We start from the raw sequence: 26,179 nt of genomic DNA, 5'->3' as shown, positions 1-26,179 counted from the left end.
AATTGTTTTAGTGGAAATCATGCCAGGGTTTAGATGTATTGCAGTTATGTTTGATTTTTGCAGATCTCAGGGGTTTGGATTTTAACTTTGGACCACAGGCGAGATCCTTGAGCTTTCCTCCTGCCAGTCTCCTTTTCATCTCCCGTGTCTGTGTTCTTGTACATGTCTGTGTGAGCATTTTGTTCCCTCTCTTCAGCTCCTTTCACACACTTGCTGTTGTCTATGTGTTGACTTCCTGTCGAACGGCAGCTCCCTCCCTCTCTCCTCTTTCCTCCCTCCCTCCTCTTCCTCCCTTTCTGTTGCTCTCCCTGTTGCTCGCTGTGCCCCCTCCTCTCTCTTTCCTCCTTGTTCTTTAATCCCACCCTCCCTGAGCCTGTTTGGATGTCATCTGGTCTCTTATGTAAGAGGCATGGGCGGGGAATGGCTTTGGTGCTTGGGTGCCATACGCCTGACCAGCCGCCGTAGTCTTGCTCTCCCTCATGTGTTGTGGTGGCACTGGAGTGTTTTCGCCATTAGCCGGCTAGTCAGGGAGAGGGAGACAGAAAGTGAGGAACTGATGGTTGTACAGGGGGATACCGGTTCCCCTTTGCACAGGTAAGTGAAGTAACCCTGGTGGAACATTTACAAAATTTTCTGAAGGTGACAGATTGTGGTTCGTCTCTTTACTGGTGGTGAAAGAACAAAAGCATTGATGGCTCTTTGAGTATTTATTGTTGCCATTGGTGATGTAACAGGCAGAAACTGAGTTGGTTATTTCTGAATCTTTTCCTTGTTGCTTATTGAGATGTACGACTTCACAGATGCTTCCTAAAACACAGCAGAGTCAGTTTGATCAGTGCTGAATGAAGCAGACTGGCTGTATTAAGTCATCCTGGCACAAACTGAAAGCTGCATTAGGATGTAGGATGTATGTGAGGACTGTATTTAAACCACTGCTACCTCAGGTAAAAGTCAAGCCAAATTTTATTTACGTTAACCAAAATCACAAATTCAAAGGGCTTTATAAATCTGTACAGTACATGACACTAGAGCTGCAACTAACAATGACTTCCAGATTGATTAATTGCCTGATAATTTTACTTTTAAATTGATTAATAGCCTTGTCTATAAGATGTCAAAATAGATAAAATTGCTAATTATAGTTTCGCAGAATCCAACATGACACCTTTAGAATGTCCAAACCCAACAAACGTCTATTTTCATTATCGTTTAATCTGCTGTTTTGTCTTGGTCAATCAGTTACTTGTTTTGTTTACAAATGTCCAAAAATAGGAAAAAGTGTCCATTATATTCTCCTGCAGACCAAGGTAACATCTTCAGATGTCTGGTTTTGTCTGACCAACAATCCAAAATCTAAAGATATTCAGTTTACGGTCATGTGTGATGAAGAAAAGCATCAAGCAGGAAACTTCAAATATTTGACATTTATCATTTATCAGACAATATCAGCTTCACAAAAACTCCCCCTAAATCTCTTGCCTGTTAGTGACACTCATAAAGATTTTTGTTTGCAGCTGCTTCTTCTAATCAGCATCACAACTTCTGAAAGTATGGAAAACCTGATCGTCACCAAGGCGTCAAAGAGTGTACGTCAGAGCTGTGCGGCTTTAAGCCATTAGTCGGAGTTAATCTGGGAGTGAAGGTGATTTTTAGAGGCCTTGGCCTGCTTTGTGTCCAGTCTCAGCAGCAGCAGCACACAGCAGGTGTTGAGGTGTCAATTTGCAGTTTTTTGTTGTTGTTGTACACTGAGGCTTGAGATAAAGGCTCAGATGCTGTTGGGACTCACTTTGTATGACATTTGAATAGTCCTGTGCCAAAGTTTGAAAGGCAAAACTGCCAACTAGGGCATGAAATTTAAATGTTTGTTCACGCACTGCATAGTCTCCATGCTGCTTTGTATTCAGCCACAGTTTTATTTTTACCACCCAACACAGCATGGCTTTCAGATTAATGGCGAGTTACCTGCCAGACTGGCTGCTGGAGAATTTAAACTTAGCAGCCACTGATAAGACAGATCAGTGCTCAGCTGGAGGTGTTTTCCCACCCCGGTGACGGGGCTGATGGCCAACAGAAGGCATTTTCACGCAGATGGATCATTAACAGCTGTGTGAACATGAAAGAGAAGACAATAAGTAGTGTTGACAGATGACTTTCTTATCATGTAATTGGTATTGTCATACGTGAATCTGCATCTGTAGGACTAAACTAAACTAAACCCTGAGATCTAGTTAAAGTAAATGTACATAATTCTAACTTAAATGATGATGATGAGTGTTAAGATAGCAACATGTGGATTCATGTGCATAACGTCTTAAGACCCAACTGTGATGACTCGGACTCGGCTAAGGTAATGAGGATTCAACTTGGCCTCTTCTTTGGTGACTCGAACTTGGGCTTGGACTTGAGGTCTAATGACTGGATGAGAGCACTAGTTACTCGAATAGAATTATACCACTAACTTTTATATGGACAAAACAGTTCAATGATTAATTTTGAAAGTAATCGTCAAAGTAATCAAGAAGGAAAACGGTCTTCAGGAGCAGCCCAAGTCCCTTTTACAAAGATATGTAATTTACAATCATCTATAACAGAAAAAAGCAGCAATTCTTGATCACTCTTAGAAACTTAATCCAGCTAATGTCGGCAGTTTTTGCTTGATAATTAATAAAGAAACTCTTAATTTTATGTCAGTTGACTAATCAAGTAACTAATTAAGTACTTCAGTGCCAGACAGACCAAATTAATAGGTTATTTCTTGTAACAAAAGGAAATTGTTAAATTTGAAAGTGGTTAGGAACTCTGCTTATTAATCACAGTTGTCAGTCTTGATTATTATTTTCCTCCACTTACAGTCATATTGCATCAACACCCTGACAGTCTCTAACCACATATGGGCTTTCTGCCTTTGTGGGATCATGAATCACTTTTAAAACTGCAGTATACTGTATATGATGATGGACGATCAGCTGTGCAGCCTCACATAGCTTATAAATGGCTTTCACTGTCAGCCAGTACTGTTCATATCCTCAGGCAGCAGGATGATGTGTGTGTGTGTGCATGTGTTTGTACTGAAGGCTGAGTGTGTCCCGGTGCCTCTCCTCTCGCTGTCTGTCCGCTCTGTCCACTCTGTCATACACAAGGCCTGGTGGACATACTGTATGACTGGCTGCGTGACTTTGACACAGCATTAGAGATGCAGCCAGTGCAGAGTACGGCCTGCGGCGTCTCATTCACGTCTTATTACATAACGATTTTTTTCATTTCTACCCAGGCCTTTGTGGCATCCAGCTCGGTTAGTGTGGACTAGGTTTGTTCACTGTCTCCTGTTTTTGTTCCTTATATCACGTGGAAGTCTAGACATCCAATTTGCAGAGTTAATGACACATGATAAGAAAATAAATAGATTGATGTGTAAATTACTTAACTGTGAAACAAGCATTACTCCAGAGATAAATTCCATTATGAGTGGGAATTGATTGATTTTGAAGAATGATAATGATTCCACTATTTATAGTCATGTACCTGTGTAGCTTTAGGGAAATCAGTGTTGATCTGTCAGCGCTCTCATTCAAGGTGAAATATCTCAACGACCTTTGGATGGAATGTCATGAATTTTCACAGACAATCAAACCAGTCTTAAAAAACACAAATCACAAATTCTATTAACAAAATATTAATACAGGTAAAATGTTTTTTTTAATAGATACAGCAACATAAAAAACAAAATGGAGCCCACTGACCAGAAATGATAAAAAATTAAAGTTAGCATTTTTTACCTTTTACACCACATTTATTACACACTTAATACTTAATCAATAGTGTAAACCTTTGTCAGTTGTTTAAAAAAACTACTGGATAATTACTTCTACAAAAAGTATTGAACAAGCTGAAAAGTTAGATTGATTATCCATTACCACGAAAAAGTGGCCAGCTGGTGGATAAAACACCTTGTGGAAACATAAATTGCCATCCAGCTGACCAAAAAGGCATCCACCTTTATGAAAATATATAAAAACTCACATTTATTTCAATGTAACACTCAGCTATCGATAACAGCTATCGAAGCAACATTATATAGTGTGGTTATTTCCCCGACTATGTCCAAGGCCCCAAGGGAAGCATGTGTGGCCCTGAAGTCTTTTCAGTGCTTAGAAAAAAATGTAAGTTTCAGAATCCACCGTGCCCTGACAACTGAGCAGATGTTTTGAAGGAAGATCTTGTGATATGATCAGAAGTTCCAGAACAGCTAAGTGCTAAACTGACCTGGCCAAACTTAACAGTCTTTGCATTAGACGTGGTAAAGATCTGAGAATAGCAGTTTTCAAATTTGCAAACACTGTGTGTGTCAGCTGACCTGTCAGCAGCTGCTTCTTTGTGTCTCCGACAGCTGCAAAGAAATCTTCACTTTTATTTTTCCAACCATTTCCTCATGGGTGTGGTGCACAACGGTAGTTTAGCAGTCAGTAGGTTGCAGTTTAAAGTGTGACTGTTGCTGCAGCTTGTGTTTTGTTGTTACCAGCCAGCCAGGACTTTTTTTTTTTTTTTACACATGTAATCAGCAGCAAACACACAGCAGAGGACGTTTCCTCAGCTTCCTCCCACTGAGGCGACGGCTTGCAGCCGCAGAGCCGGCTCCATTGTTGTGGGTAGACGCTGGTGTTCTTGGTGTGTATGTGTGTGTTTGAGTGTGATGGTCTGTTGGCAGGTAGGACGGTGGTGTGTTTGTGCACTGTAACCAGGCCTCAGCTGAGGCCTAAATAGTCTCCCATGCTGGGCAAATGAGGCTGTCTGCTTTGGCTGCACAGGTTTGTTGTGAGACTAATGAAAGGCTGCAGGAAGGTGGACTGATACAGAGCTAAAACAGTCAGTGGGGATGTTGTTTGTGTTGTTTGCTTTCTTCCTTTTTCTTTTATATATTTATTTATTATTCCTTTTCATGAGCTTACTACCAGGAATAAACTTACGGTTTTTCAGCTGCATGATAATTGTTTAAAAATGTGTCTGTGGTGATGAAGAAACATTTGGCTTCCTGTTCCCAAAATTCAGCTCAAATCAAATGCACATGGGAAATAAAAGCTGTTTGGATTAGACTTATATTTTGGAAAATATAACAGTGGCTTTTGATTAATTATTAAATGTCTGTCTATATCTATATCTGAACTCTATAATACATAATACGACTGAAGTGATCAGGTTCTGTAAAGTCTTGAAATTTTCTGAATCGACTTTAAAATTCTCTTGTTTCTTTGGTGTGCAGCTCCACATATGGCAAATTAAGCCAGCGTCTGGGAATCTGGAAGTTGTTTATTTTTCAATTTTTTTTCAAGTATAATCTTTAATTGCCATTCCCATGGAACACCAAAGAATACAAAATTAAATGAATAAATAAGACATGATAAAACAAAGAATGATGTATAAATGAACCAATAAATTGTGAAGCACTATCACAAATTATTCAAACTCAAGCTCCTGTGAGAGGGCAGTGATTGGTAACATCATGAAAAGTGACATGAAATTAAAAGTGTCTTTTTTATTATGAAATTAAAAAAAGTTTCTGTAAAGGTAATTTTGAATTTCTGTGAAACTCAAAATGAAATCCCTTTGTCGTGAAAATAAGAATGATGAAGTGGTAATGAATTGAGTTTTGATCATTTATTAAAGCATTTCACAGTTTTTTGGTTCATTTATAGTTTCTGTTTATCCATTATGCATCCATACGTTCAGAGGGACTTTGATAATCCAATTCATTTTAACAGGAATTAAGTTCAGGGAAAGTCTTGCACTTGTTTTTACATACAGGCAACCTGATTATTTGGCATTGAATATTGTGTTTATCTCCAGATAAATATATTAGACATGTCATAAAATTGATATTTGCTTTTAAAAACGCACATCAGCTGGCATCCAGCTTCATTTCTGTTATACTGTCAATATTCTGTGGTTAATCATTCTGCCGTTGGTGAACTGAGAGCTCTGTACATGCATGTCTAATGTGATTGTGTTGACCACTCTCCCTCCCTGTGTGTCTCTCCCAGCAGGGCTATGTCCTCGGCAGCCACCACATCTCCATCTGTGGACAAAGTGGACGGATTTTCACGGAAGTCTGTCAGGAAGGCCAAGCAGAAGCGGTCGCAGAGTTCGTCCCAGTTCCGCTCTCAGGGCAAACCCATAGAGCTCACGCCCTTGCCGCTGCTCAAGGGTAAGAGTCAAAGTTGGGGTTGATCCTGTAGGAGGCTGAGGGGGTGATAACCAAGCCAAATGCTTAGTAGCCACTGATACACACCTGTAGCTTTGTTTCTACAAAGGTTATAAAAAGGGTTCACAAAGTCGTACTTCAGTAGGTTTAACACAGTTTTAACCTTTGACCTCTGTATTTTGGATTCTAAAAGTCAGCTTGTGCTCTCAAATCGGGGCTTCACATAAAAAAAATCAAGTTTGAATGAATGAAAACTAACCCCGTAATCTGTTTCAGTTAATTTGAATGCAATCTGTTCAGCCTAATCTTATTATACCTCATAGAACTGGTTGATTGTAGGTTTCATTCACTGTGCCTCCACTCCCAGTTTATGGTCACAAATAAAGGAAAACAGATTTGAAATGTACTGATTAAAATGGAGACATATCTGTTTCTTTAGATCTATCTTTTAGTGATAGATCAACAATGGAACAACATGGCTGAAACATCTCCTGCATACATGAGCCTTTACAATAAAATGAAATTTGAGTTATATCCTCCAACAACCACATAAAAATACAGTCCCAACATCCCAATATTAAATCACCTGGAATGAATAATATTAATGAGATTAATAATCCTTCAAGACTTGATGGTTCTAAAATTTCCCTCAGATTTTAGAGGCGCTGTGGTGGGTTTGAGATGTTTTTAATACAGCTGCGGACCCTCACTTGCTTGTCCAATATTCTGCATTATTTTATTGAGAAACTGACACATTTGCTGTTAAATGCAACATAGAGTAAGAAATTCTTAGCGGCACAACATGTGTTTGTAGAGGTTTAAATCTACCTGGGTGAGTAAAGTTTGCAGATGAAATACTGGTCCAGCTGCTGTTCTTCATGTTAGCTGTGCAGTGTCAAGAGTCTGCTGCAAATTCTTCATCTTTACCTGAGCCTGTCTTCTAATATGTAAACCACTCACTGAGATTTTCTTAGTCTGCTTTCTGTCTCCATCATTAGAGCTGCCCTTATGCAGAGTTAGTTATTTTCCTGCCTCTCTCAGTCTGGTTGGACTTGATCTGTCGGAGCGCTGTTGATGTTTCTATGCCCACACTTCTGTGTGTGTGTGTTAGCTACGTGCCTAGACAGGTAGATCATCATAATGATCACACAGGGCAGGTCAGTGCTATTGTCTGTATCACTGGAGAAAATATGTCATATGTGAATCTTTAATGTTGTGATTCATTGATTGTTATTCAGGGACAATTTTTATGCAGGTTATATCATAAACTCAACAACATTAAGTTTCTATATAACCTCTTAAGGTCTGTACAGCCATGAAAGATTAGATGGAGATCAGATTGTTTAAAATAATTTTAAATTTTACAAAATATATTTTAATTTTACAAAATACTTTGTTTTGTCGAACATGTTTTTTAAAATCCTTTCCTGTCCTGTCATTCTCCAGTTTATTCAGATTTTTTTGAGCAGTTTTTCACCCAGATTTTATTTCACAATGCGCGTCTGTCCTGCCATGATACAACTGTATGTTGCCTCTGCTTTGTTAGTTAATGCCATTGTGTTACTAAGCAGTGGAGCATATTCCCATGTCACAGTTCACATCATTTGGCATGTCCTGATGCAGGTGAATTAAGCTATGTGTGGTATGCAGTTGGATGCTGTAATACATTGAGACACCTGTGTAAATACAGCGGTGCTGTGGTGTGGTTAGGTGGTGACAACAGGAATGTTGCCAGACAGAAACCAGACAGATCCACCACATGTCAGGAAAACCACTTCCTGGTTCCTCCTCAGTTGGAGGGTCCACCCTGCTGCCTCATATTTACATTCAGGACTGGAAGGGAACCCTCTGTTCTCACTGTGTCTTATCTTTTTAATGTGTGTGTCTGTTTTTATGACCCACTTAAACTTGCGGTCTTTGTGTAAACAGAACACCTGACCTCCGCCTTCATACAAAGGCTTACTGTTGATTCCATTAACTGCAGACATCATTAATAAAAGTACACACTGTTTGATAATCAAGTATCCAAACAGCATCAGTCTTGTTTCAGAAAAGGGCTGAACTTTGGTTCCTAGAAAGCACAACGCCTTATTTCCTCTTTCTATAAATGACAACAGGAAATCGACATGACTACTACAACTGCATGATTACAGACAAATATGGTAATTATGAGAAGACTTATTTTTATTTGATGTTCGCACATTCATATACAGAGGGGCAACAATCGATTGATTGAAAGAAAAATTAAGGCAGCTCTTTAGATTTTCAATTTGATGTTTTATCCAGCCACATATGAGAGATAAAACAAGACGTTTGAAGGCGTCACTTTAGTAGTACTAGAGTATTTTTCACTGTTTTGTGACGTGTTACAGACTTGATGACTAATCATTTAATTGAGAAAGTAATCTGCAGATTAATTGATAGTGAAAATAAGTGTGAGTTGCAGCTCTGTTATTACATGTTGACTTCTCAGTTTAAAGCAGAGGCAGTAAAGAAGTGAGGTCGCTCTGTTTTATTGCATAATTATTGCATAATTTAATTTTTAACAACTCACACAATGACTTAATAACTTTGTGGCACAGGTGTTTGGCAGTTGGCTTTGAATTGAATTGAATTTCCTTTAATTTCCTTTCCCCCAGAAACACTTGAATACAAAATCAAAATGTGCACATACATTTTATCAATTACAACCATAAAGCAGCAGTACATAATACAACATCATGTCTAATGTAGGTTCGTTAAGTTGTGTAATTGAACAATGGGTTTACTGGCAGTAATTGCTGTGTGTGTGAAACAACAGAGAGACTGTACTCTCAGTTCTCGTCGTAGTTTATTTTTATGGCTGTACTGTGTTTGTCTGTGGCTTTTGCCGGCACACGTTCGGTCTTTTTCAGCACCTCCCTGTTTCAGTTTCACACGTTCACTTCACATTCACACAGCTCCACACATTTCTCACCTCCTCAGTACAATCGCAGTCTGCTGCTTCTGACCGCAGCTCCAGCAGGTCCACTGGAAGTCCGCTTTTAGCCCTGAACAGTCGCTTCAGGAGGCGTTTACTTACAACAGAGATGGTGCTGTCCTGAATTAGAAACACAGTCGATAACAGATTTCACTGCTAAGGCGTTATTTTCAGTCTGCGGCTGCTGTACTGTACTCTGTTCCTGCGGAGACATTACGTTATGAAACAAAACAGTGTTGATAACTGCATTTTAAACTCACTGATGTGTAGCTCTGTTTGAGGGTGGTGCCAAGCCTCCGTATTGACAGACAGTGTGGTGCTTTCACTGGAGAAGGGAGCAGATGTGAAAGTTTTATGTTGTACTTTTATTAATCGACATGGTAATGACAGTTTTGTTGCGTCAAGTCCTGTCCCTCGAACGCATCGACCAGCTCTGACCTGGGTCAGACAACTATACAGCTGCACTCCATTGACACTCATGCAGTCGTTTCAGATTACTGTCATTTTCAGGCTGGTTTTGTGGATTTCGAGCTCGTTGTGGTGACATATTGTGTGGCAGTGATATTAGTTACCCAGAGAAGTTGGAAGAAGATAAACGTTTCTTCCCTTTTCCAAAACCAGGATGACATTATGCACATCAGTAATGTGACAAAACCTTAGAACAACAGCGACTGCAGTCGTCACAGTTAAAAGTGCAGGATTATGAGGATTTCAAAACTGTCTGATGGTTGTAAGTGAACAGAAATAGCTTCAGCATGTAGATTGTGAGATACTAACAGAGATGGAACAATGCAACAACTCAATAGTCACTGAGTCGCTTCTTGAAATAATACAACAAACATTTTTACTAGTTGCAGGCAGCACCACCATGAAGGCTGCTTCGTGAGTAATTATACGAGTGCTGTCTATAAGCACATGTAGACTGAAGATGTTTTCATGTCCCTTTGTTCATCCTGAGCTGCTGAAATGCAAGCATACCACAGCCTGTAGTTTGTAAAGAAGCAGGAGTGTTATATTTATTTCTCAGGGATCCTCAGGATACCTCCCATCTGGTCACAAGACAAGATCATTACTCGAACCTCTGAGCTTCTTTCCACTCCCATATATGTCCACATAAACCAAGTGGAAGAATGAGGATTAAGTTCACCTCTTCCACTTGTCTGTTGTGAACTTTAAGCCACAGATAAACTGTAGACTCTCTGTAATGGCTGGCAGAAGCCCCACGTTAATTCACTGACCAATAAGACTGAATCAATAAATTAAATCAGCCATTGTAGAGTCGACCTCATACGACCATAATGCATGCATGACCTTCAGGTACGCCACACAATGGCTGCCTTTTGTCGTCTCTTTTAAATGACAGGCTCTTCTACCTCTAATCTCTCAGGATTATATAACTGCCAGGGAGATGTGTATCAGGCAGTGCTGTATTTTATTAACTGGCTGGCAGTCTCTGAGGTCGCCCCAAGGCTGAGCCCATTTGGGAATGTTTTTTAGAAAGAGGTCAGAGATATGCATTTTTAAAAATTTTAGTGTTGTTTTTCTATTTTCTCTGCAAATTATTCCGTTTTTATTTGCTGCATCTAGGTTGCATTTATGTGTACCATTTTAAATTGTATACTGATTATTGTTTTACAGTCTCAGGGGCTCTTTTTTCCCCTTTAAAATACCCCAGATATGTGTTTCCCATTTCTTTGAAGTCAAAATTCCTGTTATCCTGCTGTGTATATTTTGCTGCGTGATTTTTCCAGGATTGAAAGATAGGGCGATAAAACAGGTATCTTTTTATTTCTAGGACACTTTCAAAAGCTCAACTTCCGCTGTTTTTGAAAAAGGATTTCCTGTTTTCTTGCTTTCTCCTCATTTTTTAATGCATGTAGAGGATGTTATCATTTATAAGAATGTGAGGCATTTGGGACATGATTCTTCTTTTTTGTATTTTCAGTCCATAACGCAACAAAAACAAACCTGTTCCCATGTCCTGTCCTTCATTTGACCTTTTCATGTTGGGATGAATATTTTGCTACCTCCTTCTTTCTAATGGAGGAAGCTGCTTTGCTGTGTTTCTTCCTCTTCATTTCCATAATCTCTCAGAGTTTTACCTCCTGCCTTGAGGTGCACATGTGCACGGCAGCAGCAGCAGAGGTGGGCGTAAATCTGGACAGCTGTATCCTCAGCGCTGTCTGCTACAGCACATCGTCAAGATGCACAAATCACGTCTTTTTTTTTCCCCCTCTTCGTCCCTCTCCTCCTCCTCCTCCTCCTCCTGAGTTAGTCACCGTCACAGGTCAGACTCCAGCCAGAAATGACAAGCAGGGTCTTGGTAAGGCATGGTGGATTACATAAATCCCATCGTTGGCAGTGCAGCTCATTCCTAGACGTTTAGAGGAAGACGAGGAGGGCGCAGTTTCCTCAAGGGGATCCCCGGGCAGAAAGGATGACGCACTCTGTCAGGAATTTTCACAATAGACCAGGTCAATGTCAATTCATACCCGCAGCCACACCCTGGTTTAACAGCTGGTGACTGATTTAAGTGATTTACAAGATCAAGGAAATAAAATACTTACAGCTCAGGATGTACCTTCACAGAAACTAGAAATCCAGATCGCAGGTTTTCACGTGACCAGATCCACAAACAGAGCCATAAAGCAGTGTGTTCTGCCTGGCTTCATGGCATATAGTTCCTTAAGGCTCCCTCAGATAAACTCTGGAACCCTGAGTGTGTAACAGATTAGATTAAGCCACATGTGTGATTTACAGTAACTGAGGCTTGTCAGTCCGGTCATTTATTGGAAAAGGTCTGGGACTGTAGAGAACATGCAGGAACAAGCAGGTGGATGCCCTGTGTGCTAATACCATTGGATTTGATGTTGTGTCTGAAACTAATAACTTGTTTATAATAACAAACATGTCCATAACTTGAAAGAAACAGCCCTCAGAGGCTTAGAGGGAGTGTGTTTCTGTTGTGTGCAGTTCAATGACTCCAGAGTATTTTTACCTGATTGGTTGAGAGGTGGAGTCTCAACTCTCCTATTAATCATCTGCTCACCCTGAGCAGAGTCAGTTTTAACCATCGCATGTCATTAGAAATGAATTTACTGTTTAAGTAGAGGTGTAGCATCCATTCTTATTGCGAGAGACCCATGCTTCAACACCCATGTGTGTGCATACGCATTTATTACCAAATCAAAAGCATGTACTATTGAACCTCTACTGTGCATAAACCTGGAGGTTACTGGTTTGAATCCAGTAATGTCAGGGAAACTCTGAAAAATGTTAGACGAATGATGCTATTCTCACCTCCCTCAGCTACTGCTGGCAGACTGCCCTTGAGCAAGGCCCTTAATCTTCTAGAACAGGACTAAGGTTGTACTACACAGCTCCCAGGTGGGACTGTGTACAACTATGTGAATGTGAAGCAAAAACAACAACAAAAAACGTGGACACAACCAGAGTCTCCTGAATCAATAAAGGTTAAATAAGAAGCCAAAAAAAGAAAGAAAAATCAGAATGGAAATTGGAAGCATTATTTGCTCTTGCTGTGCACAGACCCTGAGGAGTTGATGATTTTTTTTGCTGCTGTTACTCATGCACATGTACGTTGAAAAGTTTTCTCCAAAGTAATAAACATTCATAAGAGGAGGGCGGGAAAAATTGCCAGCAAGCTCCCTGGTTACCACCAGAGTTGGCATAGCAACAGAAACCACCGTACCACATGTTACACAGTGTGAAAAGAATCAGCCGTGATATTGTAAATATACAGTAGGAATTATATCATCCGATTTACATACCTGTTACAGAGTTCAGGCTTCATTAAGCGTTTCCACAGTGATGTTCACTTAGGGAGGTAGAACGAGGGAGGAATGCAAATGGAGAGAGAGAGAGGTGAAGAGTAGGGACGAGGCTGGCGGGAAACCTGGAGGAAGGATTAGGAGTCCTTTAATGTTCTGTGGCAGAGGAAGGAAAGCAGGAGGAAGAGGAGGGGAAGGAGATGGTTCCTGTCAGGCAACAGCTAAACATAAACAAACTCTGCTCCCTCTCTGTTTGGGAATCTGTCCATCCCATCCTTCTTTTATTCCCTCTCTCCTCTCTTAACATGCAAATCAGCAGCATTGAAAGATTTCAAGTCTAATATCATGATGTGAAGATGAAAGAGGAAAAACATGGTAGAACACGTTAATCAACTTTTATTAACGTTTATTAATTCTTCACCTGTATTTAGTTTTCATGATGATCTACTGTTATGATAGAAAAAAAGTAAATTAAGAGCTGGAGCAAACCAACTCCATTCAAAATATGACATTATAGCCTTCATAAATATTCATATAAACACTTCTAGTTGATCAGATTTTGAAAACCCTCTCAGTCACAGTCGTATTATGATAAAACCTTTCCTTCATATTCTTTAATGTGTCGGTCTGTCACTTAAAAATGTGCAGCAGCTTCTGTTCTGTAAGTCAGGAGAAACAGTACCACTGTGTTATCAATTAGCTGTGTAGAAATTGTAGAAACAAGTTGTAGAAAAATACATTTATCCAGCATTTGTTCACAGAGGAAAAAGGACAATTACCACCAGCCAGATTTCTGTGCTTGTTACATTTTCTGTGCTTGTTAAGTCTGGCTGGCAAACTGAGAGTACCAGGGTAAATTTGGAGTCCTCCAACGTACGTGTGGGGAGAGGGGAAAGATTCGTGAATAAAAATCAGGTTTCTTGTCCTCGTGCTCCTCCCAGCTCTCCTGCAGGTGCTCACTTCTCCCTCCACACTGACGTTAGCTGTTGTGACGTCTCTGAATCGACCCCCTCCTATCACAGATGCTGTGGCATAAATGGGGAAAACATGACAAACACAGCCTGTTGGAGAGCGTAACTGATTCCAACAGCAACTCGGGCTAATGTTGGCCAAATCCTCCTGTGGCTGAACGTGACGTCGGCATTTTCAACCTGAATTAGGTTCCTCTCACGTCTCAGGCTCACGTCCACCTTGTGTAGGAGCACTGATCTGCCTCTGACCCCTCCTGGGCAGAAGGCTTTAAAAAAGAGCGGAGCAAAAAATAGAAAGAAAGAGATAGATGTACAATGCTGCACAGCCCGCCCCTGGCCTCTCTCTGCAGCTTCCTCTGGTCTCTGCTTGGCCAATGAAGCCCACCGACACGCTGCCTTGTCTTCCCTCCCCTCCACGTCCTCCCCTCAGGAGAAACCCGATCCACGAGGTGTCTCTTTACATTTTTCCAGCTCCGCTCGCTACAAACAAGACACAAGAAGAGCGTGGGTCTGCTAAACTTCTGTTGTCCACATGTTTGACTCAAATCAACTCACACGGCGACGTTCATGACTGTCTTTGGCTACTGTTGGTGCCTAACAGGGAGCGGAGACCTGATTAAGTGAGTGACAGTTTTTATGTATGGGTGTCGTGGGGGGGAGCACATAGTTGCTAGCACAGGAGCACGGAGTGTTAAAGTTAGCCTCTGCTGTCAAGGGCTGTCGCTACTACCAGCCGGCCCAGCCTGTCATGTGTGTGTGAGGCAGATGGAAAGGTGGACTTAAAATGGACTGGGATGGTAACAGAAGACGAGTGTTTTTACTGGCTGAGGGGAGAATGGAAAGTTCACTGGTGGAATGAGTACATTTTATCCTTATGATTCCTCGTGGAAGAATGTGTTGTAGGAGAGCAAATGTTGGCATTCGAGAACGAGGATTCAGTTTGTGGCTGGGGATGAAAACTGGCGCGAAATATCAAAGAGCCCAGGATTTGCTGAGAAATCTCCTTTTCCACTTTAAGATTCTTGAGGTTAAGTGAATCTTGGGCCTGCTGAGCTTCCATCTACTCGGCTGTAATGCATGTGTCAGCACACATGTAGCGTGTTTACAATACATGGCTGTAATAGTTATCCTTTTAATTGATAAATGTTTAAGTCAACAGAATGAATAACAAACAACAAAACAAATCTGGCCACTCAGAGAAGCTAATCTAAGTAAAATAAGAAACCAATAAAATAAGGGGAAAAAACAAAAAGACAAAAAAGGACACAGTATAATTACAATACCTCATAGTTACAATATAAATGGGGCAGCACATTTTCATTGTTTTCCAAATGTTTTTATTGACCAACTGTCCAAAAGAAGCTATAACTAGAGAACATCCTTGCATGATAACTGACTAAAACAATTACTCCATTAGTTCTCTGTCAACTGACTAACAATGTAATTGACTAATCTTTTTAGCTCTCTTACAAGATGTGGTTTTTTTTTTTCATATTTTATTATTCAAATAACATGACCATCATCTGGTTCAGGCTTCAGCCAAAGACCAGAAACAATAATCAAAACCATTTGAAGGTTTTTCATACTGGTGAAAAATGAAACCTCCAGTAAATTGGATTAAATGCTACAAGTATGAAATTGTCATTACAGAAAACGAGTCTTGACCAGACAATTGTCAGCATCTTTTTTCTGTTTTAAATAATTCTAAATAGAATATATTTGAGGCTTAGAGACTTTGCCAGACAAAACAGGCAACATGAAAACAATTTGAAGTCCCATTCGGCCATTTAAACTTTGGATGGACACTTTTTGACTTTTTTTTAGACTTGACAAAAATCAGTCTTTGTTCCAGGCTTTAGATTAGTTTCAGTTTCAAATTCTTGGTTCCACTGACCAAAGAGGTGTTGAGGTTCATACCCAGCCCCAACAGATAAAATCTAAATGAAACCAACTCTAATCCAGCTCATGGCAGTGAAGATTAGCATGTGCTGACTGATACACAAACATGTACGCATGTTGACCAGTGGCTGACTTGTCTGTAATGACGACTGTGCAGCAGGAGGTGGTGAGTGAGCTGAAGTGAAGGACAGGTACCTCCTGTGTTGTGTTGTGTTGAGTTTGATTCTGTGGTGCTCACAGCTGGAGGAATTCCTGCTATGTGACTCCTGTGAGCGTCCTCGCGGGCTCACCTGCACTCGTGAACGCCGTCTTTGTGTGCTGATCATTCCTGCTGCTGCTGCTGCACCTCAGAGGACGGCTTTTACATTTCAGACTTTGTGCTGATGCTCTTAAAACAGAGTCTTACTCAAGGAAACTTTGACGTGACACATCAGCTGTCATAGGGTTCAAACCTGTGACCTGTCAGTTATGTGAGGGTCTGTCCAGCATGTGCCAAACAATGATTCACTGCCACTGTGGTTGCTGATAATTGAAGAAACTTAAATAGATTTACATGTAAAATATTAGTATAACACAAAGAGAGAGAGAAAATAGAAAAGAAAACGTTCTTCATCAGTGGTACAAATTATATTTCATATCTCACAATAAGAAGAGAAATCCATCTCTTATATTCAACCATGTTGACACTGAACAACTTTTTCAGCAGCCTATTTAGCATTTTAAGAAATTTCTTAAATGATGCATAAAACATTTGTAGGTTTCAGCTTCTCCAGTGTGAGGCAGGTTTAACTGTCTCCCCTCAGTTTAACTATCAAGATAAAATGACAACATAATCATTAGTTATAACAAAGAGAATCACTTAAATGCTTAACACTTTGATCATTCCTCTACTTTTCATCACAGATTATCCAGCTGATTATTTTCTCCATAAATAAGTTAATTGTCTGGACTTTAAAGAAGTTAAAAATATCCACCACAGTTCCCTAGAGCCCAGGTTGATGTATTAAAATGTAGATAAAGATACTCAGTTTATAGTGATAGAAGACATTTCAGCAGCTGGGATCAGCATTTTTGGGCATTTTTGCTTGGAAAATTACCTAAATGATTAATATAGAGCAGCTCTTGGCACAAATATCATTTGACAGTCATACCATGGTGTAGGACACAGCAGCTGATGGTAAATGAATAATCATTTATCATGTTTTTATGTCAGACAGGTGCGTAATTGGCAACTGTTATGATGTGTCTTTTCATGGAGGCATTTATCCACCAACACAACAAGTTTCATTAACGTGTACAACTGAAGTAGGAAGAGAAGCCCTGACACTGGAAGGCTGTGTGATGGTTTTATGTCATGTTTGCTCATTGAACTGTACAGGAAATGTCACCCCACACCCGTGTGACTGTTACTACCAGACTCCAACAACACAAAGACAAAATAAGAAAGCAGTGTGCTGCCGTTGGGTCTTAGTGTCTTAGCTTGGTGTTTATTAAAGGTGTTCTGTGGTTGAGGGTTACTTGGATCAGAGAAGCATCAGCAGTTCAAAAGGAGATATTAAAAACAACCTCTTACGTCTGTCACTGAGCTTTCAGGAGTCTTGTAGTTTCTCTCAGGGAGATATAATTGAGACATTTTAGTACCTGTGACACCTTGTCACTGGAGTGAAAGTGACTAGGCCCCATACTCTGCCATCTGCCGTGTTGTTGGCTACAGTAGCAGGAGCAAAGTTTACCCAGGAAAGACTGCATGTGTTAATGATTGACAGCAGCTTGGCGCCTTGCAGGGACGCTTATATGAGACCTGAGAACATGGAGATAGGGGAACAGGGAGTTTGAATCTGGGTCATGAATATATATTTATACGTTCAAGTTCTTCCATTACACAAATTCTGCACTGGTGCCTGTGCTGAGCCTGTACATGTATGTACAGCACATGCATAGTATAGTGCTGTACTCTGTGCAGACTGGGCCTTTGTTCTGGGAATTCAGCTGTCAGTTTTCACAATATCAGACTCACTGACTTCAGGGCAGAAACAAGTCTGAAGTCAGAAGATACTACAGTACAGTGACAGACAAGGAAATAGCATGAGACTGTCTTGGAGCTCTCACTTGAACACAGTCAGTGGCAGTCAGTTATCAGTGGCTTTTTCATCTCTGAAATTTAGCAGAAAATATTAGTTGATCAACAGTTTCGTCAGTGATAGAGGTTTGAATGTTTTGAAAGAGGAAGTAATTGTTTTTGTTTTTGTTTTTTTTTTTCCTTTTTACAAGTGAAAAGTTGAACTGATAAGCAGAAATAAAATTATTGCTAAATTCAATACATCCAGGTGTTTTGCAGCTGCTGCCTGACTGGTCTGGTACGACCAGTAGCTAATGGTGTCTGATCTGATCAAACTCAAACCAGATTTTGGTATTTAACGAACACTGTTTGGTATTTAACGAACACTACTGAGTCCGTTTGCTGACTCTCACTCTTATGCTTCTGTTGGCCCACAGTATGTTTTAGTTACCACTACTTTGTCCAGTTCACCATGTGTTTGACTGTTTGACACGGTTGCCATGGTTACAGTGTTTTTTTTTTCACCCTGGCTGGTGCAGTCCACTTCCCTTTCCTTTTCTTCATTCATCCGTTCCAGGCTTCGTGTGTACATCCTCAAAGTGACATCATAACGAAACGCTGGTTATATTTGGCACAAGACAGAGTAGGTTTTATTCAGCAGTTTACTTGATGCAGAGTTCTCCTCAGTACAGCTGCACACAGCTTTTCAGGTGCTTAGCCGGTAGGTTGTTCTAACCATCTTGGAGACGTTGCCAGAGTTCCTCCATGATGTTGAGATCAGGACTCTGTGGGGTCCAGACCATCCTTGTTCTTGTCTCTGCAGATAGTTCTTTATGACTCTGTGGGTCTCCCTGATGGGACTGTGTGATGGATAAGAATCTAAGCATCACATTAATGTATATCATTTGTATTGTTTGGCCTCCTGTGCAAAATGCTTGTCATTATTTTTGCGCCATACTGATCTCCAGATTCTTCAGTGTTCATGAATGTAGCATAGCAGTTAGCCAGCGAATCCAGTAAGGCCATACTAAAGTTCTTTTACTTGCAGCAGGAGTCAAATTGACCTCTGTGTTGTGTTGTGTGTCTGGCAGAGAACACAGTATCAACCAAATGTGTTCACATGTGTGCACACATGTGAATGTCAACACAGCGTCGCGATTGTCGAGCAGCTGGTCGAGTGCCAGCTTCCTGTGGAGATTTGCATCGACAGCTGATGGCAGCCATGTTGCTGGGTCACGTCTGTCCCCCCTGCTTTGAGGACCAAACAGAACAGATGTTATGACAGTCAGCGTGTATCATCTCTTCTCACCGTAATCCTTTATGTAATGTTTAACCTCAATCGCTTATGGGCCCAGTAGCGACAGCGGTGACTGCTGGGAAACTGTCCCCCCCCCCCACAGGGAACATGACACACAGTTTCTGCTGTGATGAACATGCTCATGTGTATAAATCTTTAGTTTGTTAAAGTTTATTGCAGAAGAGGAGGTTTGGTAAAAGCTGGAGCCAAAGTGCCGGTGTCTTAAGATGCAGCATCACTGAGGACAATCACATATCAACTCTGAGAAACGTTGAGAAACGCTGTTCAGAAAAGTGGAAGTAAATTGTTTTCCACCTTGAGAGATCGTTTTAGTCCTGTTAGTGAGTTTTAAAGCCTTAAAGGGAAACGATTTGTGTCAATGACCTCAGGCAGGCGATCTTTGTAATGCAGTTTTGTGTTTTATTGACTGACATGTTGACCAGTACCGATACGTATCTGTGATAAACTAATATTGGTTTGGCTCCAGTCCATGTGCTTGTCAATTAGCTACAGGAAACATTTAAATACGTTAGCTAGATCAGATTAGTCTAATATAAATGGCTTCAGTAGAAAGTAGTCACAATAAAACCAGGGTCATTTGAATTGAAGCGTTTTTCTCTGTTGTAAATGTATCAGGGCCTTGTACAGATGTGCGTATTGGAGACATACAGTTTCATTTGTTGTAAATATTTTAGAAAAAAATGTTTAATTTGTACGGCTGTTGTTTTGCTTTGTGAGAGTAAAGAAAGAAAAGAAAGTCTGAAAGAAAGGAAGTTAATTGAATTTGTTGACATGAGGATTTTGCAAAGATGCCACCAGCAGTCAGATCATTAATTGTCTGTCAAGTCTGTGGTTTATTATTCTGCTGCTCCGCTTTAAAGTGACTCAGACAAACAGAGTGTGAAGCTTAATCTAACAACAATTCAGACGCTAAGAAGTTGGCCAAACTTTTAAAACATTTCCTGAATAACTATGGATGAGGGGACCAACAGTTAAAGACTGGTTGTGGGCAGCTGAACCAGGGTGCAGCACCTTCCTGTGGTTAAATAAGGTTAATTAGAAACCACCAGCAGCGAGGAGAGCAAAGGTCACACCCACAGCTCCTTGACGTGACTCCATCAATAGCCCAGTGTGTCTTCCTGATTGTCGGACTAATCACAGTCCACCTTAACTCTCCTCTGTTTATACCTTTATGACAGCTGTTTGCAACAGCAGAGAACCCTGTGAGTTTGTGTACATACATAATATCGTCATAGCCAGTACATAACACCCTACAAACTGACCTTCAGGCCGGGGTCCAGTCACCTGCTGAGTCCATCTGTTGAGGCTGCTCACTCTCTCTCTCTCCTGCCGTAACTCAAGCCAGCTCGCCCCGTCACACACACACACTCAGTGCTTTTAGAGACAAGGGGCTTTCCCCTTTACACTGAGTGTGTGTGGACTGTTCTGAGAGAGTGCGTCGCATGGTCACCTTACACCTTCTTATGCCTCCGTTCCTAGACTTGTGTTTCCACTAAAATCTCTACGTGCAGAACAGTATAACCTAGTAGCAGTGAAGCACGGCAGTGAAGTATTTTCCATTAATAGACAAGAAAATTACTTTTTTTAGCAACTATAATACTCTAAGGTTCTTTTAACATTTTTTAATAACTGTCAGGGGAAACAGTTACCTGAAATGCATCATAATTTTTGGAAAATCTAGACACAGTTCGACAAAGATGTCAGCTTCTTCCGTAGCTCCAGACTGTGATCTCTCACAAAAAGCAGCATCTACTTGTAGAAACATGAGGTAAAATAATAAAAACCAAATATAATTTTAGATAGCAGGGATTTATATATTTTTAGTCAGTCATCTAGTGACCTCTAAGATGTATCTTCCAACGTCTTTATAGGTGTTCTGACTTCGGAAAGCTGCAGGCATAAAGTTTTACATTCTGAAAATCAAGACATTTGTCTAAAGGCACCACTGTATATGATGATATATGATGTGCAGTGATGAAGGCCTCAGTTTGTGTTCTTGAGAATGGTGGGGGGATTTGGATGCACTGTCCAGCCTAGCCACTCTCTTACTGTGTGATTTGAACTAATTATTTAAACTAATTTTGTCTGTTAGCTTCACAGTCACTTGACTCAGGCTCCAGCTCACAGAGAACCCTGAAAGCCGCACTGTGATCTCTGTGTCATAATTGTGTTCTTTCTCCATCTTGTTTGTACTACAACCTTTGTTTATCAAGGTTTCTTTAACCTCCAGGCTCCTTCATTTCTGTCACTCAGTGAGTATTTAAATTTTTAAAACACATTTTGTTTGTTTGACTCAAGGTTTTCCTCTTTGTTTCAGTGTATAGTTGCATTTGTGCATCTTTGGAGCAGGTCTTACACTTACTCTTGATGACTGTACTGATGACTGAGCACTGCCAGATCATGTTTGGCTACTGGAATAATCAGTCGCTGATGTAATCTGGAAGACACGCTGCACTTTCGCCTGTGTGCATCTTCTCCAGAATCCTTTTTTTTCTTCTTCTAATTAGTCTCCATGTTTGAGACTTACCACTAAAGATCCTCAAAGTGTGATGAGCATACACAACAACAACATTAAAACAACAGATTTTACAAGCTTAAAAAAGGATGCATACACACACACAAGCTGCCACTCTGACGCTGTGTCCAATAGATTGATGCTGTTATGTAATTAGCCTAACTTAAAGGAGTTCCTGTGGTGCGCCATCCGACTGCTCTCTCTCTCTCGTGCTGCGAGTCGTTAAGCTTTTTTCCACCATTAATTAAGCAGCAGTGACTTCTCTCTTCCTCTGCCAAGGGAGCCCAGATGAGAGTCTCTTCCAGAGCGGAGAAACGGAACAGGCATGGAGGAGAAAACCAAGGCTGAGACTGCTGAAGCCAGAGCAGAGCATCATTGTTTCCACAGGCCTGGGCCGCACTCATAAAGTATCTCAGAATAGTCGTGTTGATATGAGACCAGTTTGCTTCATGAGAAGTAGTGACGGCTTTTATAGCTCTGTGACCTGGTGTCAACAGTCATCGCCGATCGCCGTGTATTTCCTGGGACAGCAGGTTAAAATCTGCACCATTACATGTCTTTATATAGAGGTCGACCTGTTCTGGCAGCTGAAATGGTCGTGCAAAGTTTAGCCCATTGTCCATTAAATTTAGCATTGAATAAAGGCATGCAACTTACGATTATCTTCAGCAACAGTTAATATGTCGCTAATCTTTTCGATTAATCATTTTGTCTAGAAAGTTTCTAAATATGAAACCAGGTTAATATTGAATTATTGCTAAGCTCTGCTCATATCCGAATCCAATCTGATGTTTTTATGAACGCTACAAAAACTATCCAGTATTCTGTCTGTGTCTTACCATTTGTTTAATTGTTTGTGCAGCAGATGGATAAGTTTAAATTAAAATGATCAAACTGAGCAAATGTATTTACTATAAATCACAGAAACTAGCAGCACAGATGACTTCTCAATACAAATCACTTTTAGTTCTTGGCTTTCCTGGTATGAATGTAAATGATGGTGTGACATTTTGTCCATATCAGCCCCATGTTTGTCACATATGGCAGGGGTTGTTATTGTTGCTGACCTCAGAGGTTAGTAGTGAGCGACACAGAAGCTACAGTGGTGGTTTTCTAGGAAGAGTTAACATTTTTTCTAAGCGATTGAAGACGTAATTGACTTAAACGTCGACAGATAGAAATCTTAGTTCTTGGTTGTCGTCAGCAGTTGTTGTCATTTTCCTTGCAAATTCTTGTTTTCTTGCTGTTGTAGAGGAAAATGACATTCTGCCTACAAAGCTCTGATTGGCTGATTGTTTCCTCAGTGAAATAGCTTTTAATGACCACAACACGTGACTGTGTCAACTGGTGGACACAAGGCTAGTCATTCTCACAGACAGACTAATCTTTAACATCCAAATCTTTACCCCAGCTATCATTAACCTTAACCTAAACACAGTCAGGTTAGCTTTAGCTGCCATGTTGCACTACCAGCACATAAAGTTTCCATGTGCAGCTTACAGGCTTACCACAAAACAAGCACATGCAACGACGCAATCAAACTAGACCGACAACTCTTTTCTTGTCCACCTGACACAGTTAATGATAAACCCCACATTTCACCAGCCTCAGTGACTTCCACTATCCGTTGCTGCTGTGATATAGCCATAATAATCCTCCAAATGATGGTTGGCTTATGCACAGAGAGGCGGATAGAGTGGATCAGCAACTGCCAAACACTCACTGCAACTCTGATGGTCTCTGGCCACAGAGGCTGCTGGATTAACAAAAAAAGATGACATTTGTACCAGCTAAATGGATTTAGGGATAAAGATGGATGGGTAAAGTAAATGCCCTCAGTGATATGGGTAGTTTTAGTCATGAAAGAGCTTCAGTTTAGGTCTTATGACAAATTAGTCTGGTCACTGTGTTCATTTGAGTGACTTGAAAAGGAGATGAGCTGAATTTATGATGAATTAAAGATGCTTAAAGTTGTAGTAGCAGATTTATGCAGCCTGAGAAAGTGAGCAGGTTCAGGTATTTTAATGAGGTTATTCTAGTTAATCATAAATGTTGATATCACGTCGTCTAGCTTTGCTCTGGCCAACTAATTGTTTTCTTTTCCTCGCTTGGGTTTTGTCCTTTGCAGTGACACAGAGAGTTTTTGTGATTTGGAAGAAGCTTGTTGCCTTGACAACTGTCAGCACTTTGCCTTTGGCTGGTATATTTATTCCCTTTTCTGCCTCATTGAGTATGAGGATGAACAGCCAGCAGGTAACTCCAGCTCAGGTGTTGCATACACCTATAGGTGTTCTGTGGTTTGACATTGGGCAGCAGGACTGAGACCTAACTCTATGTATGCAAAAAAATCTTTGAATGTTTAACCAGTTAATGTGTCCTGTTATTCTTGGTGTGCGCTTTAATCACCTCTGTAGAGGAAACATTAGCTGCAGTGTGGCCAGCTGTGGTGGTGGAGGAGTGAAACCTCAGATCAGACTGAGGTTCCTACAAACCACCTGTTTCATAGAAGCACTTGCACCATCAGTGGTGGCATTGACACTGTCCAGATGAGATGTTCCATTTCCTCTAAGGCAACACATAAACCTAATATCCTGCATGTATTCCTTTACTGAAGCACATAATTGACATTTAACTGCAAGTGATTAACAAAGATAAACCCCTTTGCTTTTACCTTGGGGGTATGACATGCAGAGCCCAGCTGGAATCCAGCAGTTATGTAGCAAGATGTCAAGATGCTTCCAAATTTTGTGATTTTTGAGTAGGCAATCTGTACGCAGGGTAACCAGTCCATCAGACCAGGTCAGGTTGCCATCTGAGTGAGAGGGGTGTCTGTATTTATTTACATTTTATAGATATCCACAGTGAAAACAACAAAATGTTAAAGGTCTTATTGGAAGATGGGATTGATGATGATCAGTTTACTGCCTTTTCATTTTGTTGTCCATTATAGACTCATTGACAGTGTCACGCTACTGGCTGCTCTTAGTGCTGAGTGTGTGTGTGTGTGTGTGTGTGTGTGTTGTAGCATTTCTACTCCAGGGTTCTTCCTTGCTGATTTGTATGAAGGGTATTTTCTGGGTTATTCTAGGCCACAGACACACACACACACACACACACACACACATACATACACATACACATTCTCTCACACTCTTAAAGTACAGTCACACACACTTTCCTGTACACAGCAGCAATAGAGTCTCCCTCTCTCTCTGTTCCTCTACCACATTCATACTCGCTCGCCCTGCTCCAAGCCGTTTAGCTGTGCTCTCTCTGTGTCTCTGTAGAGGGATTACTGTGCCCTGTGTGATTATCTGTCTATTAATAGCTTCCTTTAAGGCCGTACACATGCTCCTATAGAGGCAGAGCTGCAGGATCCCGAGGCCCCGGGCTCCTGCAACACAAGCCGACCCCGAATCCTGCAGCCAGTAATTACTGTAACGAACTACAGCGTACTGTACACTACTGTAGGAGAGGAAGATAAACAAGGACCTACACACAGACTGTAGAAGTGTACACACAAAACAAGCACTGCAATGAAAGGAACAATATAGATATATATTCAAGATATTATTCCAGATATTAGTATTCAGATAGTATTCCAGCTTTTACGCCTCCGTAGCCACAACACACAGAGACTCAGAAAAAGCTGCTTCCTCAGGCCGGCAGGTCGGTGAACTCTGTGTATCCTTGGCCTTGTCTAGTCCTCAGAGAATACTTCACTTCACCCTGCAGATTTGCAGACTTGTGCTTGAGCATGTAGAAAATTTTCTGGAATGACTTGACTCATAACTGTGGCATATATATATAGTTTATCCTTTATATTTCTTTTTCTAATTCTTATTTTCACTCTCTCTGTAGTTATAATACTTCATTGCACACAAGCCTTTTAAGCACAGCTTTAATAAAATGTCACCCTGCATTTCACTGCATGCGTTGTTTGAACATGTGACTGATAAAGCTGTTGAATCTCAAAGGTACACACACACACACACACCTTTTTATGTCCACATTACACAATACATAATTCGCTAATATTAGGGGAGTGCCATAGTACAGTGCAGGCTGTGGAAGAGTTATATTATTTTAAGGCCATGTCACCCACCTTTTAGGCACTTGGTCTGAGACACATACTGAGACTATAAGACTATTCTTTAATCCACTTTTGGGCAGTGGAAGTAAGCTGTGGACACAGCTTTGACATATTATCACCGTTATATGGGGAACTTGCAGCAAACAGTTGCTGTAGATGTTAGCGTTCATTTGGAGTCCTGTTTGTGTCCACCTGATGAATGTACTCCGTCCTTTTCACTCTGGTTTGGTCTCAGTCTGGTCCTGAGACAAATATTTAGCTCTTAAGCTCCTAAATGTTCCACTTTCTCCATCAGCTGCTCTCTAACTGTGTCTGTCTGCTGTTAGCGGACAGTGGTTTTATCAGACTTTTTTTTGTTGTTGTTGTTGAAAAGGGCTG

The 26,179-nt window shown here is 40.7% G+C and overlaps 2 protein-coding genes across 7 annotated transcripts in view; both read left to right on the top strand.

Moving 5' to 3' along the window:
• Positions 1-26,179, top strand: part of LOC108901640 (uncharacterized) — a 68,351-nt gene that overhangs the window by 13,825 nt on the left and 28,347 nt on the right. The window lies entirely within an intron of this gene.
• The window catches only part of ppp2r5eb (protein phosphatase 2, regulatory subunit B', epsilon isoform b), a 42,428-nt gene that overhangs the window by 3,332 nt on the left and 12,917 nt on the right, over positions 1-26,179 (top strand). For 2 of the 6 annotated variants that reach the window (XM_018703185.2, XM_018703183.2), the window contains exon 2: positions 6,036-6,199. In XM_018703185.2, coding sequence (XP_018558701.1) covers positions 6,043-6,199 — 157 coding nt within the window. In that variant the 5' untranslated portion in view covers positions 6,036-6,042. Of the gene's footprint in view, positions 1-130; positions 595-6,035; positions 6,200-14,390; positions 14,538-26,179 lie in introns of those variants that run through there. The other 4 variants (XM_018703184.2, XM_018703186.2, XM_018703182.2 and 1 more) reach the window with 3 other exon arrangements.

The sequence above is a fragment of the Lates calcarifer genome, linkage group LG19 (assembly GCF_001640805.2).
Source record: "Lates calcarifer isolate ASB-BC8 linkage group LG19, TLL_Latcal_v3, whole genome shotgun sequence".
Taxonomy (NCBI): Eukaryota; Metazoa; Chordata; class Actinopteri; family Centropomidae; genus Lates; species Lates calcarifer.
The sequence above is the reverse complement of the archived record's forward strand: the minus strand, read 5'-3'. Positions and strand labels throughout refer to the sequence as shown.